The sequence below is a fragment of the Mustela putorius genome, unplaced genomic scaffold, assembly GCF_011764305.1.
Source record: "Mustela putorius furo isolate JIRA1106 unplaced genomic scaffold, ASM1176430v1.1 tig00003962_pilon_pilon_pilon, whole genome shotgun sequence".
NCBI classification, from domain to species: Eukaryota; Metazoa; Chordata; class Mammalia; order Carnivora; family Mustelidae; genus Mustela; species Mustela putorius.
In genome coordinates this window covers 3,813,273-3,827,008 of record NW_025422106.1, presented here as the reverse complement: position 1 = coordinate 3,827,008, position 13,736 = coordinate 3,813,273, and the positions used below count along the sequence as shown (strand labels likewise).

General features: G+C 52.9%; 1 protein-coding gene across 3 annotated transcripts in view; it reads left to right on the top strand.

Moving 5' to 3' along the window:
- Positions 1-11,779, top strand: part of FAM117A (family with sequence similarity 117 member A) — a 44,738-nt gene extending 32,959 nt beyond the window's left edge. For all 3 annotated transcript variants that reach the window (XM_045070228.1, XM_045070229.1, XM_013062535.2), the window contains 6 exons: positions 1,729-1,824; positions 3,883-3,993; positions 4,450-4,584; positions 5,735-5,936; positions 7,301-7,451; positions 10,540-11,779. In XM_045070228.1, the coding sequence (XP_044926163.1) occupies positions 1,729-1,824; positions 3,883-3,993; positions 4,450-4,584; positions 5,735-5,936; positions 7,301-7,451; positions 10,540-10,840 (996 nt within the window). In that variant the 3' untranslated portion in view covers positions 10,841-11,779. The remainder of the gene's footprint in view (positions 1-1,728; positions 1,825-3,882; positions 3,994-4,449; positions 4,585-5,734; positions 5,937-7,300; positions 7,452-10,539) is intronic.
- Positions 11,780-13,736: the final 1,957 nt, after the last annotated feature.

Here is a 13,736-nt window from a genome sequence, read left to right as displayed (position 1 = left end):
TGTTAATGGATGGGGCTGTTGTGAGTGTGGTACCTTCCCGATGGAAGGGAAATGGGCATCATCACCATTGCCATCCCACCTCTGTGACCTGTATGCGAGCTCAGCTTGGATGAGTAGAGCTAACGATCTGTAGGGCTGGCTTTGAAGCCCAGGGCGGGGAGGTGCGTTTGTGTGTCTGCCGGGCCGAGGAGACTGTGGGAGAGGGGGACCTCCTCGTTTGCAGTCTGCACAGCAGCTCTCCTGAGGCTCTGTGTACTGGCACCCCAGTTCGGGGAGAAGCAAGCATTGGGAAGTCGACCAGCTAGCCGCTTGGATGCCGAATGCTATCACAGCTAGCTCTGCCTCCAGGGTCTGGGCTGTGGCCTGAAGGATGTGCTGCCTGCCCTCTTCCTGAAGGAGGGGGCCGTGGACTCTGGAGCCCCGGCTGGTCCTCCTTGTGGCGCGGTCAGGGAAAGAGGGTGGGGTAGCCATCTTACCCTGGCTGTGTCGCACAGGAGAGGCCCTGGTCAGCAGCTGGGAGAAGGAAGAGCCAGGGAGACTCAGCTCCCTGTTGCCCCTCCGTCCAGCTGTCGCACAGGGCAGTCTGCCCCCCACCCCCTCGCCGGCTCTTCTTCACAGCTGTTGGGTGGTGAGTGGTTGGGTTTTTTTTTCCCCGGCTCTTATCCTCCCCTTTTTCTGTTTGCAACAACCTCTCGGGGTAGGTCAGCAGATCTGCTGGAAGAGATGGTTCCCAGGCCCTCATGGTTTGGCAGCTCGTGCAGAGAACTTAGAGCTGGTTCCCCTGGAACATTCCCCCTTGGGCCCCTCCCTTGGAATGGAAGCAGGGGGTGTTGGTGGTGGGAAGTGATCTAGTCCTCCTTTGCTTCCTTCTTGAGCCAACACTTCCTCCCTCAGGTTGGGGCCCAGGAAATGGGGCGACCCCGTCTGCCTCAATCTTGTGCCCTTGGCCTTCCTATGCAGCCAGGGAGGGGGATATGGCCGACTGAGAGGTCTTTTCCCACAAAGGGCAGCACAGGGCCCAGGAGAAGGAGCTGTGATAAAGCCAGGAAGGGTCAGGGTCAGGGCTGAGTTCAGAATTCTGGCTTCCTCCTTGCTGAGAATGTCCCCTCCCATGACTATTCAGGAGGACTTTGGGGCCCCCAGCATTCAGTCCGTGTGGAGGGAAAAATCATGAAGCCAGCTGGAGACACTGTGCTACACGGAAGCCTCCTGCTTTGGTCGAAGATGGAGGATTGGGGACCCCTACTGACATTTTTCCTCTTTTACCAAGTAATGGTTGCTTACTGGAGTCCCGTCTAATAACTTGTTTTGCATAATGCTCCCAGGATCCCAGACCTGTGCCAGACCCATAAAGGGTCCAAGAATGAGGATGCCGGTGGTTCCCTGAGCCTGTGTTCTTCTGGGGCTGGTTGGGATAGGGAGGGCAGGACTTGTCCCTTGGGGAGCACCTGGAATAGCTGCGGCCAAAATCCATGTGTAAAGGTCACAAGAGTAAAAGCAGTTTGGCCTTGTTGGCTTATCAGGGAGGGCTTCCTGGAGGACGTCGACTGGGAGAGGGACAGTGCAGCTGGAGAAGCCTCAAAGAATAAAAGAGGCCGGCAGTGTTCGGGAAGGCTGATGACCAGACAACAGAGAAGCCTTTAGAGAGCCACCACTTCTGACCAGGAAGTGGCTGCTTCCCTGGAGCCTGAGAAGCTGCTCTGTCTCATGGGGTTTCTCTCCCTGCAGACGCCCCTGTGCTGGCAAGAGCTGGAAGGAGAGCGGGCCAGCTCCTGTACACACAAGCGCTCAGCATCCTGGGGCAGCACAGACCACCGAAAAGAGGTAACTGACTCCTTTGACTCAGTGCCCATTGTAGCTGCCTCCTGCCTAGGCCCAGCGTTGTAGATGCGTCTGCTCCAAAGTGGCCTCAGATCTTCGGTCTCACTTGCCTTTTCCTAACCTGTCAGTGTCATGGCCCAGCTTAGGAGTCCATACCTTTCCACCGGCAGGAGCTTTGCCAGGGACTACAGGTGCCCTCCAGCAGCCAGGCGCAGGGTGGGAGCTGCCACTGTTCTCCGTGTGCTTGGGGGTTGTATCTGGAAAATCCCATTCCAAGGCTGGAGGAAGACAGGGAGTGAGTTTCCGGGAACTGGAAGCCTCCAACCTCACCACCTACTTAACTATGCATCCAGCCTTAATTTTTTATTTTTTTTTTTAGATTTTATTTATTTATTTGACAGCACAATCGTGGGGGGGCAGGCAGAGGGAGAAGCAGGCTCCCCACTGAGCAGGGAGCCCAACACGGGGCTTGCTCCCAAGACCTTGGGATTATGACCTCAGCTAAAGGCAGATACTTAACCAATCGAGCCACCCAGGCATCCCATCCAGCCTTTTTTTTTTTTTTAAGATTTTATTTATTTATTTGACGGACAGAGATCACAAGTAGGCAGAGGAAGGCAGAGAGGGGGCAGGAAGCAGGCTCCCTGCTGAGCAGAGAGCCCAGTGCGGTGGGCTCAATCCCAGGACCCTGGGTTCATGACCTGAGCCAAAGGCGGAGGCTTTAACCCACTGAGCCACACAGGTGCCCCCAGCCTTATTTTTAGAAAAAGAGAAAAATAGTTGTGTGTTCCCACTTTTCGCTGGCCCTCCCCCCTCTCAGGAGGATGCCTGTCACTGAGGCCGAGTAGAGAGCAGCACAGACGGGGATCCTGGGCTGCAAACCACTTCCACCTGCCACACCAGCTGGCAGCGCCTGAGGGCCGACCCTCTGGGAGTCCCCTCGAGCCACTCTTGGTTGCAAGACCAGAGAGAAAATGTGAAGGGAATGCTCTACAAGTTAAAGGCTAGTGGGAAATACAGACTATGTGAAGTTTGGAATGATCAGTAAGCAAGGTGTTTACACTAAGCGTGGTCACGGTGTGAATGGTGCCTGAGAGGAGATCTAAAACCACTTCTTCTTGGCAGTGGTCATAACTTGTATGGCAGATCTCTTCTCTGGATCCTATTTAATTTGGGCCCGTATTTATTTATTTATTATAAATTTTTTAAAAAGATTTTTATTTTATTTGACAGGTCTTTTAAAAGATTTTATTTATTTGACAGAGACACAGCAAGAGAGGGAACACAAGCAGGGGGAGTGGGAGAGGGAGAAGCAGGCTTCCCGCCGAACAGGAATCCCGATGTGGGGTTAGATCCCCCATGACCTGAGCCAAAGGCAGACAGACGCTTAATGTCTGAGCCACCCAGGCGCCCCAATTTAGGTCCATATTTAAAAAGATCTGCATTTCCTGAGCCTTCGCCAGCTGAGGGCGAGTGGAGAATTACACATGTGACAGGGATAATAATCCAAACCATTTCTAATAATGCGTAATTGTTACAAGATATGGAAGTTAGGACAAAATCTGAGATTCCCTGTTGAGCATGGGCTCCTTGCTCGGTGCAGTCTCCTTTAAAATGAGGGGAAATCCTTCCAACCTTCCTGGTCCCAGGGCCTCTGAGATAGCTGTAAATGGACTTTGAAGAGTGAATTCAAAATCATCATTTCCCATTTCTATTAATAGCGTGGTATTCCAGGCCTTTGGAATCCGTGAAAGACAAAAATGGTTTCGGCATTGCGTATTTTGAATTTTTTGGAAACTGATCCATCTGATTCATTTTTCCAACTGATCCGTGGAATACATGAAATTCAGGAACCGCAAATACCTCGTTCATAAGGTCTCTGGCTTGCTCGATGAGCGTATCATCGGTTCTGAACTCACCGAGCTTTCCTGGGAAGTTTTCCATCTTCCTCTTAGGCATTTTGATGGGCCTTGGGCAGCAGCCGCACCAGGGAGGAGGGACCTCCGTGCCCTTTAGCTTTGCTTCACTTTCCTCTCCCCCCTCCTATCTCTGGGCTGACAGATTTCTAAGTTGAAGCACCAGCTGCAGAGGACAAAGCTAAGCCGAAGCGGGAAGGAAAAGGACCGGGGCTCCCCCCTGCCAGGGGACCATGCCGTGCGGGGAGCCCTGAGGGTATGTATATGTCTGCCCCCTTCCTGGGCCTGCGCCCCTTGTCATCGCCCCGTGTGGGCAGGTCCTCACAGGTCTTATGGTCGCTGATTGAGCCTGTCACACTGCCTGCCCTGTGGCCACCCGGTGCTTAGGTGGTTTACGCGCCAACTCGGGCTCGCTGAGTGAACCCGGGAGGGCCAATGGCTCTCCCCTCCACCCCCACACCCCCTTACCATTGACCCAGTGGTGAGCCTGCACACTCTAGAAGCACACTCTAGACCTCTCAGCGCACTAACTTCTGAAGAAAAAACCCCTGAGTTTTCCTAATGCAGTCGGCCCTGTCCCCAGATCCTTCTTGACCCACTTGGTTCTGCTGTGTAGACATGACCTTACCCTCCCCAGTCAGAACTAGTAACTGCGTGGCTTGCGGGGCCGGGGGCGGGGGTGGTCTGTGATCACTGTCTGCCTCCTCCTCAGGCATCCCCTCCCAGCTTCCCCTCAGGATCACCTGTCCTGCGACTCAGCCCCTGCCTGCACCGGAGCCTGGAAGGGCTCAATCAAGAGCTGGAGGAGGTGTTTGTGAAGGAACAGGGCGAAGAGGAGCTGCTGCGGGTGAGTGGGGCGCACCCTCGATGCGGGACAGCCAGCGGCCTGCTGAGGGTGGGTGCAGGCCGGCAGGATTCCAGCTCTCTGGGGGCCTCCGGGCCGTGGCCGTGTTGGGAACGCGGTGCAAATACCAGCCTGCACAAGGAACACAAATCGAGTTCATTAGATTAGAATAGACTTGGCCAGCAGGACAGCAGAGCCAGGCAGTGGAGCGGAGGTAGGCTTGTGGTGCTGGGTGGGAAGAGAGGGAGCCGGCCTCAAGTGGAGGGGAGACTCCACAGCCAGGAGGAAGAGTCTTGGCAGTGCTCTTCAGCTTACCAACCCTGCTCCCCACCTTCTCATCCCTGTCACCATCACTGTCCCCCGCCCATGCCCCAGTTGCCTGTGTCTCTCACCTCTCCCTCCATGTCCAGCATTCATCCATGTCCAGGTACCCCTGGGCAGCCTCCCCCACCCCACCCCACTCCAGGCAAATCATGTGCTGCGTTTTCTGCCATCTCAGGCACGTTCTTATACTGACACAGTACAACTGGACAGTGCCAGTTGGGCAGTATTAATATAATTCCAAGGGGCACACTCCTCAGTTTATGAGTTACGTGCTGGTTGGTTTTTAATCGATGTCTGTGTAGGATTTGATACCCACCCAGACACCTGCACACAGTTCGGTGAGCTGTGGGCACTAGTACCAGGGATGGTTAGTACTAATACTAGTACCTAGTACTAGGTACTAGGGTTAGTTAGTACTAGTACTAGTACCAGGAAGCAAGGAGCGGGTATTTCCTACGTGATAATGACATTTGTGCCTGTCCTGCAGGGGCTCGCGTGGTCAGCGGCCTGGTGGTTCACCCCTTAGCATGCTTCTCACATGTTCTTCATCTTTGTGTTCTTGGAGAATGTCCCCACCCTCAAGGCTTACAGCCTGCTGGTGGCGTCACCTTGACGAGACTGTACAAATAAGCATGTGATTCTAGATTGGGTTGCAAGGGCCAGGGGAGAAATAAAGAGGGGCTTTCCTTGAGAAAGCCATGTCCCAGTGTCGCTGTGTGTTAGGGATAGTGGCCAGAACAGTGAGGGGAGGAGCTTAAGGGACATTGGTGCTCTGCTGGCCCCGAAGAAGAGGGCCAGGAGAGTACTTCTCCACCCTTTTCCCTGGCAGATCCTTGATATCCCTGATGGGCACCGCGCTCCAGCTCCCCCCCAGAGTGGCAGCTGTGACTACCCCCTCCTCCTTCTGGAGCCTGGCAACCTTGCCAGCTCTCCCTCCATGCCCCTGGCATCCCCCCAGCCTTCGGGCCCGGCCAACCGCGAGGAACACCGGGGTACAGTCGAGGAGCAGGCATCCATCCCTCATGACAAAGGTAAGCAGAGGGGGTGCTGGGCAGGGCCCGCCTGAGGTCCAGGGGGCCCTCCCTCTGCTTTCCCCCTCTAATCAATTTCAAGCCTGGGAATCCTCCTTACTAACCAAATAGAATATCTTCATGGGTCGTCTTTATTCTGTGTGCCATACTTTCCACAGATTCTGATTTATAATTTATATAAAGTCTCTGCACCTGCACTTCTAGTCTCAGTGGGACCCAGGCAGCAGCACCTCTTATCCTCCTGTTTTGGCTAAGGTTGGCATGCGGAGTGGAAAGCCTATGGGTCTGTTTGGCTGGTCCACTGTGCCCATTACTAGCAACAGGTCTCAAGGCAGTTGGGAAAGATAGACAATGAGCAAATGTGGTCTCTCACCCCGGGGTCACACTACTTGACCCGGATTGAAACCCACCCTTTCCAACTCCAAATCTCTACTTTGTCCTGTGCCCTGGCTCCTTCCTGGGAGGAAAGACCCAAGCCCTTCCTCCCCACGATAATGACCCTCCTCTCCTATAGCAGTGTGGCCTGCCTCCTTGAACTGGATCCTCACAGCTTGTGAGGTAGGCAGGTCAAGGGCATGTCTCACACTACGCAGAGGTAAACACAGCATAGAGTAATAAGGAATAAATGACAGATAAATACAGATAAAGTCAATATTGGCAGCCTAGACCAAGTATGTTCACTGAGTGGAAAGGGAGAGGGATTTTATCCCATGAGTGGGGTTGAGTAAAGACTGTACAAGAGCTCTTCCTGGAGGAAGGGATAGCTTCACAACACTGTGGAGAGGACGAAGCTGTGATATGTTGTAGCAGGGCGGTGTGGTCTTGAAAGAAAGCAGGGAGACAGAAGTTAGGATTCCTTTAATGACGACTTGGAGTCCCAATTGTAGTCTGCCTCGTGGGAATACAGAATTGCTGTTAGACCTGATTTTTCCATCAAAACAACTATATTTAAAAAAAAAAGATTTATTTATTTATATATTAGAGAGAGCACAGAGCAGAGGGGCAGAGGGAGAGAATCCCAGGCAACTTCCCATTCAACATGGAGCCTGACGTGGGGCTTGATCTCACGACCCTGAGATCATGACCTGAGCTGAAATCAAGAGTCGGTTGCCCAACTGACAGTCACCCAGGCACCCCTCAACGATAATTTTTTATCCTGCATAACGAGGTATAGACTTTCATAAGCTGCCTCAAAGCTGTCTTCAGGTAAAGCATGGTCAGACAATGTGGATTATTAGCATAACTCTGCCAACCCCCCCACCACATGTCCTAGTCTCACCCCTTTACACTGAAGCCTGAGCCCAGGAAGGCAAAGAGCCTCCTTTCCTTCAGCTCCACTGACCTCAGCTTCACTCCTTTTGCAGCCTCCTCTCCGGGCCGCCCAGCCTGCCTTGAAGACAGCAGCCCGTCTCCGGTCCTTGCCTTTGCCGCTTCCCCTCGGCCCAATCATAGCTACGTCTTCAAACGGGAGCCTCCGGAAGGCTGCGAGAGAGTGCGTGTGTTCGAAGAGGCCGTGTGAGTACCTCCTGTGGACCTTGCACTGTGGACAGGACAGGTTGGGGTCGGGATGGGGGTGACACCCCTGCGTTGTCCTCTCTGACAGGCCCTTCTTCCGCCTTGGACTCTCTCTTGGCCTGGGGCCATGGTCAACTTCAGATGCTCGGGAATCACACTTTTTCCGCGACCAAACTTGTTGACATTACCTACTCGGAGCCCTTCAATCTTTGCTTATCATGATCTCTATGGAAACCTGCTCCCTGCCCACATGCCAGCCACAAGTGCTAGGGGAGCTGGAAAGGAAAGAGATCTGAAACCCAAACCCTTTGTTTTTTTCTTTTCTTTTTTTTCCCCCCATCCCTGGGGAAGGTGGGAGTTTGCTAGATGGTAGTCGGAAAGAGAGAGAACATACTAGTAGTTCTTTTCAGGCAAAGAGGGGAAGTGTCTTGCTCCCAGTGGAGTGGTGGCGGGGGGGTCTGAACAGCTTCCTCCCTGCTTCCCAGTCTTCACCCTGGGGCTGTAGTAGTTCAAATGTCATGAACTCCCAGACAGAAATTTCCAGTCCTTACAAGGAAGGACTGTGGAATATTCCCAAGCCAGGTGGGGCAATTCAGAAGTCATTCTGATGTTGACTGACTTTACCACAGTGCCTTCCCATCAGCAGAGAGGATCAAGGGCTGAACTTTTCGAGACGCCTACCCGGTCCCCCATAGCAGGCACCCCAAAGAGCTCATTTCCTTCCCCTCCCCAATCAGCTTCACAGTCAGCGGGACAGATTCTCAGTCAGGAAGACTTGGTCCTGGCCATGTGAGCTGAGATGTCGCTAGGACACAGTTGGAGCCTTGAGAGCTCCAGTCGTATCACAGGTGTGGGAGAGGACAGTGTGTGGTAGCGACAGAGGGTACAGCTCGAAGGCAGAGTGGGAGTTAGAAAGCATGGCCCCCCAGGCTATTTGCTCCCAGCTTCGCTGTCCAAGAACCCTGGGTCCTCAGGAGTGGTGTAGAGGAAAAGACCAGATCTTGCCCCTTAAGCAGACTGCGCTTGTGTGTCTCTCCCCAGTTCACGTTATGCTTGAGGAGCCACAGTCTGGGATTACTTGTGGAAATGAGGCTGGTGCCTTCCCTGACTCTTCTACACTCATGACTGCCAACACGGGTCTTCAGGCCATCTCCTCCGGCTTCCTGCCCCTGCGTTAATCCTTTGAGAGAGATGGTGACTCTTGGGGCCCTGGGTGGCTCAGTCGGTTAAGCATCTGACTCTTGATTTTGTCTCAGGTCATGATCTCAAAAACAAAAACAAAAACAAACAAAAAAAGAGGTGGTGACCTATAGATTGCTTTCCAAGAGACCTGGGAGAGAGATTCTCAGCTCAGTGGGGCCTCTCTCGTGTATCAGCTTGCCCATTGGGAAAGTTCTTGTGTTTCACAGCTCTTCTGTCACATTTTCCTTTTCTTACCTGCTGATCCTGTAAGATGGTCTGGATTTCCCAGGAGGGGAGTCAAGCCATTCAGGGTCAAACCATTCGCCCTCTTGTCCTTCGAGTGGGGCTTGGCCTCCTGGGGCACCTTCCCCACGTGGGCGTGCACACACTGAGAGCATTAACCTCTCCTGCCCATTCCTCACTGTCCGTAAGGTGGGATTCTTGTAAACCCTTCTTGGTCAGCGGAGACCTGGCCGCTGTGGACTCTGCTGGGACCCCAGGCCTTCCCAGAGACCCCCAGCACAGGGGTCTTCACCTTTTTCTTCCAACTCTTGCCCTGGGCTCACCCCTGCCCTTCTGCTGTCTCCCTCTATTTCCTGGGTTTGGAATTACTAGAATTCTGCAGTTAGAACAGTCATCAGTTTACTATGCTATACGCTAAGTGCATTTTCCTGTCTGTACATAATACGTGAAGAGGAAGGCGATCGAGGGATCTCCTGGTAACAGAGCTTCACCATCGCACCACACCTTGGCCTTCCTAGGAGCCCTCACAACCAGCGGCTTCTCAGCTGCTTCCCCCTTAAAGTACGGCCAGATGCTCCTCGTCTTATCATAGGCATTCATTACTCCAGAACTCCCTGACTTCCCTCCTTTTATCCTTCCGTTTCTTTCACATGATCAGAGGAGTGGGGTTGGGAGGGTGGGTCAAGACCACCTGTTGAGTTAGAGCCCAGACCTCCTGCGAAGGTCCGCCCGCCTTCTCACCCGGGTTGTTATCCTTGTGTCTGAGCAAGGGTTTTGGAAAATCACACTTTTCAAATGTGTTCAAGAATGAGATTCCTTAGGTCAGTAGATTTCAATAGGACACATTCCCCACCCTCACCCCCCCAGGAGACATTTGGCAATGTCAGGGAATATTTTGGGTTGTCACACCTTAAGAGAGGCACAGGTGCTCCCGGCTTCTAGTGGGGAGGTGCCGGGGTCACTGTTAAGCATCCTATAGTGTCCAGGGCAGCTCCCCACAACGACAGGCTCACAATGTCAATAGTGCTGATGCTGAGAGACCCTGCTTCGGGCTATGCAGTGTCTTAGGAAATCATTTTGCCTGGGTCTCTGCTTTTAGACAAGCAGTCTGCCCTCAGAACACTGTAGTGATGAAACCTCTCAAATTAAAAGATCCCATGGTCTCCTTTTCTAAAATCACCTCATCAGGAAGTTCTCCTTCCCATCTAGCTTCAGTCCCTCCTGTTTCTAGCTGAAGTAGATTTCCTGTTGTTTTGTTTTTGTTTTTTAAAGATTTATTTATTTGACAGAGATCACAGGTAGGCAAAGAGGCAGGCAGAGAGAGTGAGAGGGAAGCAGGCTCCCCGCTGAGCAGAGAGCCCAATGCGGGGCTCGATCCCAGGACCCTGAGATCATGACCTGAGCCGAAGGCAGTGGCCTAACCCACTGAGCCACCCAGGCACCCAGATTTTCTGTTGTTCAGCCATATTTCTCATAAATGGACTACTGAGCCTAAAGACTGGTTGTTGCTCCATGGCCTGGAGTTCTTTGAGTAACTTTGAGTAAGCACCCTGATTGAACAGAAACCCAGTTCCCCTGCTCCCCTGACGCCATGGCACCTCCCATCCCTTCTCACTGGCTGTTTCTCTCCCTGTGTGTGTGTGTTTCTCTCTCCAATCTCCAGGTCCCCAGGCCCTGACCTGGCCTTCCTGACTTCCTGTCCTGACAAGAACAAAGTCCATTTCAACCCGACCGGCTCGGCCTTCTGCCCCGTCAGCTTGATGAAGCCCCTCTTCCCCAGCATGGGCTTCATTTTCCGTAACTGCCCCTCAGGCCCGGGGTCCCCCCTGCCCCCTGCCAGCCCCAGGCCACCACCTCGGAAGGATCCAGAGGCCCCCAAAGCCGCCTCGCTGCCGTTCGAGCCGTGGCAGCGCACCCCGCCGTCAGAAGAGCCCGTGCTTTTCCAGAGTTCCCTGGTGGTCTGAGGGCCCCAACCCCACCACTTTGCCATGGAGACCAGTGCCTTGGTGGCAGGCCCCTCACTCGCTCCCCTGAGGTGGGGGATGAGGGAGCCCTTCCCTCGCGGCCTTCAAGCACTTTCATTGATTGTGTCAAAGCCCCGCGTCGTCCTCCTGAGGGACACTGGCCCCTCCGAATGTGAGGGGACCTGCCTTCTCCACTAGCAGCTGGGCAGCTCACAAGTCACACCTGTGTTCCTGCCGCCTCTCTCACTTGGTGGAAAATTCACCTGAAGGTCTTGTGTCACCCCACCCTGGGGTGTGAGTCCAAAGGACTGTCTGTGGGGCCCTTGACCTTGTCATGGAGCAAGCTGACCATGATGGAAGGAGAGGGAGCCCCACAGATTTCCTTCCCTCTCCTCCACAGACGTGGAAGAGGATATCTAAAGAGACAGCCCCATCCTCTCAGCCCCCAACCCTTTGCCTCCCTCTCACTGGAGGAGCTGACCAAAGTAGCCCTAAAGGGGCCAAAACACTTGACCAATCCAGCTGCTGGCAGAGGGGGGAACCAAGCGTTTTTCCCAAGTGGCATTTTCATCTCGCTTTCACTCTAAGATTGTCCTCAGCGGCAGCCCGGCTTGCCCAGCCCCAGGTGGGTGGTGGCAGAGAGGGAGAGCTGGCGTTCCTCCCGGTGGCAAGTGGCGACTCCACACATCCCCCCACCTGCCCCAGGACTGGGGTGGTTTAGAAAAATGCCTATTTTTCTTGTATCGATGTAGAAACTCTATTTTCTCCCAAAGACACTATTTTTGCAGCTGTTTGAAGTTTGTATATTTTCCGTACTGCAGAGCTTACACGAAACTGAAGAATGTTAATGTTCAAGTTTTCTTATCCTGTGTTTAGAAGTTGTTTTTTTTTTTTGCAGATCTTTGTGTTAATAGACCAAATAAATAAGTATTCCCAGCAGCTTGAGGTTCTGATAAACATTTTTAGGGGAGGGGAATGGGATGGAGATTGAATGTGTTATATTGAGCATCCTTGTCTTCAAGGATCCTTGTCTTTACTTAGCACGGGATGATGTGGATGTGGGTGTTGTATGCATGTGGGCGTTACGTGGATGTAGGCCTTACGCGGGTGTGGGTATTACATGGATGCACAGAGTCCCTGTCCTCAGGTCACCAGGGCTGGGATTCTTTAGATGGACGTCTAAGCAATAGGTCCACGGAAAGGCTGTCCAAAATGAAGAGCATGGTGTTGGTGGGGTGAAGGAGTCAGTGGGGGATGTCACTAATTCTCGGATGAGTGTGTGAACGCTCCCTAGGGAGAGTGGGTTTCAGAGAGGAAGCGACGGTGACCAAGTTTGACATTGTGGGTGCTCCTTGCACCGGCAAGGGGATCAGGACCAGGGAATGGTCATCAGGTTGAATCTCTTGGCCCAGTTTTAGGGAAGCTTTAGCCCTTCTGGAGTAGTCATTCCATCTCATGAGGACCCAGAACACAGAGGGGTTTGCGGCCTCTCCGCTTTATAGTGCTGCACCTGTAAGAGCTCAGAGGCTCTGGGGAGAACTCAGAATAACCATCCCGACATTCTGATAGCGCGTTATGATTTACAGACATTTTCACGACATATTATCCCCACTGTATGGGTGAAAAGTTGGACTACCCCAAGGTCAGGCATAATAACTACAGTCGAATCTATGTTAGAAGACCATTCACCGGCTCAATAAGCATCAGATACCGCATTAGTGCTTGACATAAAATGTTACCAAAATATCACAGCAACCCAATGAGAGAAATTGATAGATCCCACTGGACTGATGAGAGGACAGAAAGACCGTATAACTTTACCCCCAAGAGGCAGATAAAAAGTGGGGGCGCTGAGATGGGGAAGCAGAACACTTGAGTCCAGTGCCTATGCTTCTAACCACAGTGCTCTCCCACTTGTTACTATTTTCCCATTAATTTCAGATGAGGAAAGACTCAGAGGCTAAGAGAATTGTTGGAAGTCCCAGCTGGGGAAGCAGCAGAGCTGGGTCTGGAACCCAGGTTTCTCCCCCCAGCTACTGTATGGTGCCTTGGCATCACAGGCTGATTCCGTGGAATAATCCACTGGGCGAGAGAACAAATGTGGGGGCCCTATCCCCACTGAGATGGGGGATTGAGGATAGACCCTGTTTTCTATTTCTTACCCATCCCCCTGAAAGACGTTTGGCCTACCCCCAAAGCCTTGGTGAGTCAGGCCCGGAGTGATGGGTGTGGTGCTGCCCGGAGTTTCCTTCCTTTGCCTGAGGCTGTGCCAAAGAAGTGGGCTGTCAGAAGGGGAGAAGGAGCCTCTACCCAGATAGCAGCCCAGAGTCCACTGACTAAGTGGGTCTTGGAGGATGTAGTGGAACGTCCTGGGGTCTTGCCCTAGCTCTTGGGGCCCTCAGGTGGAGGCCCAACCCTTGGATGAGGGAGAGGTTCCAAAAGGAGGTCACGAACGGGAAAATCTGGAGGGCAGCATGAGGGTTTGTTCTACTGTTGGTGAGGTGTAACCGGAGGGAATCCGCTTCGGTAAAGCATCCATGTCCATCTCTAGGATGTGAGGAAGTGGGATCAGAGTTGAGAACGTGCAATGACTAATAATGTCTTAAACTTGCATAGCACGCTTTACAGTTTTTTTTTTTTTTAAGATTTTATTTATTTATTTGACAGAGATCACAAGTAGGCAGAGAGGCAGGCAGAGAGAGAGAGAGGAGGAAGCAGGCTCCCTGCTTCCGAGCAGAGAGCCCGATGTGGGACTCGATCCCAGGACCCTGAGATCATGACCTGAGCCGAAGGCAGTGGCTTAACCCACTGAGCCACCCAGGCGCCCCACACTTTACAGTTTTTGAACACTTTCACAAACCTCAGCTCATTTAATCCTCAGAACAGTCGAGAGGCG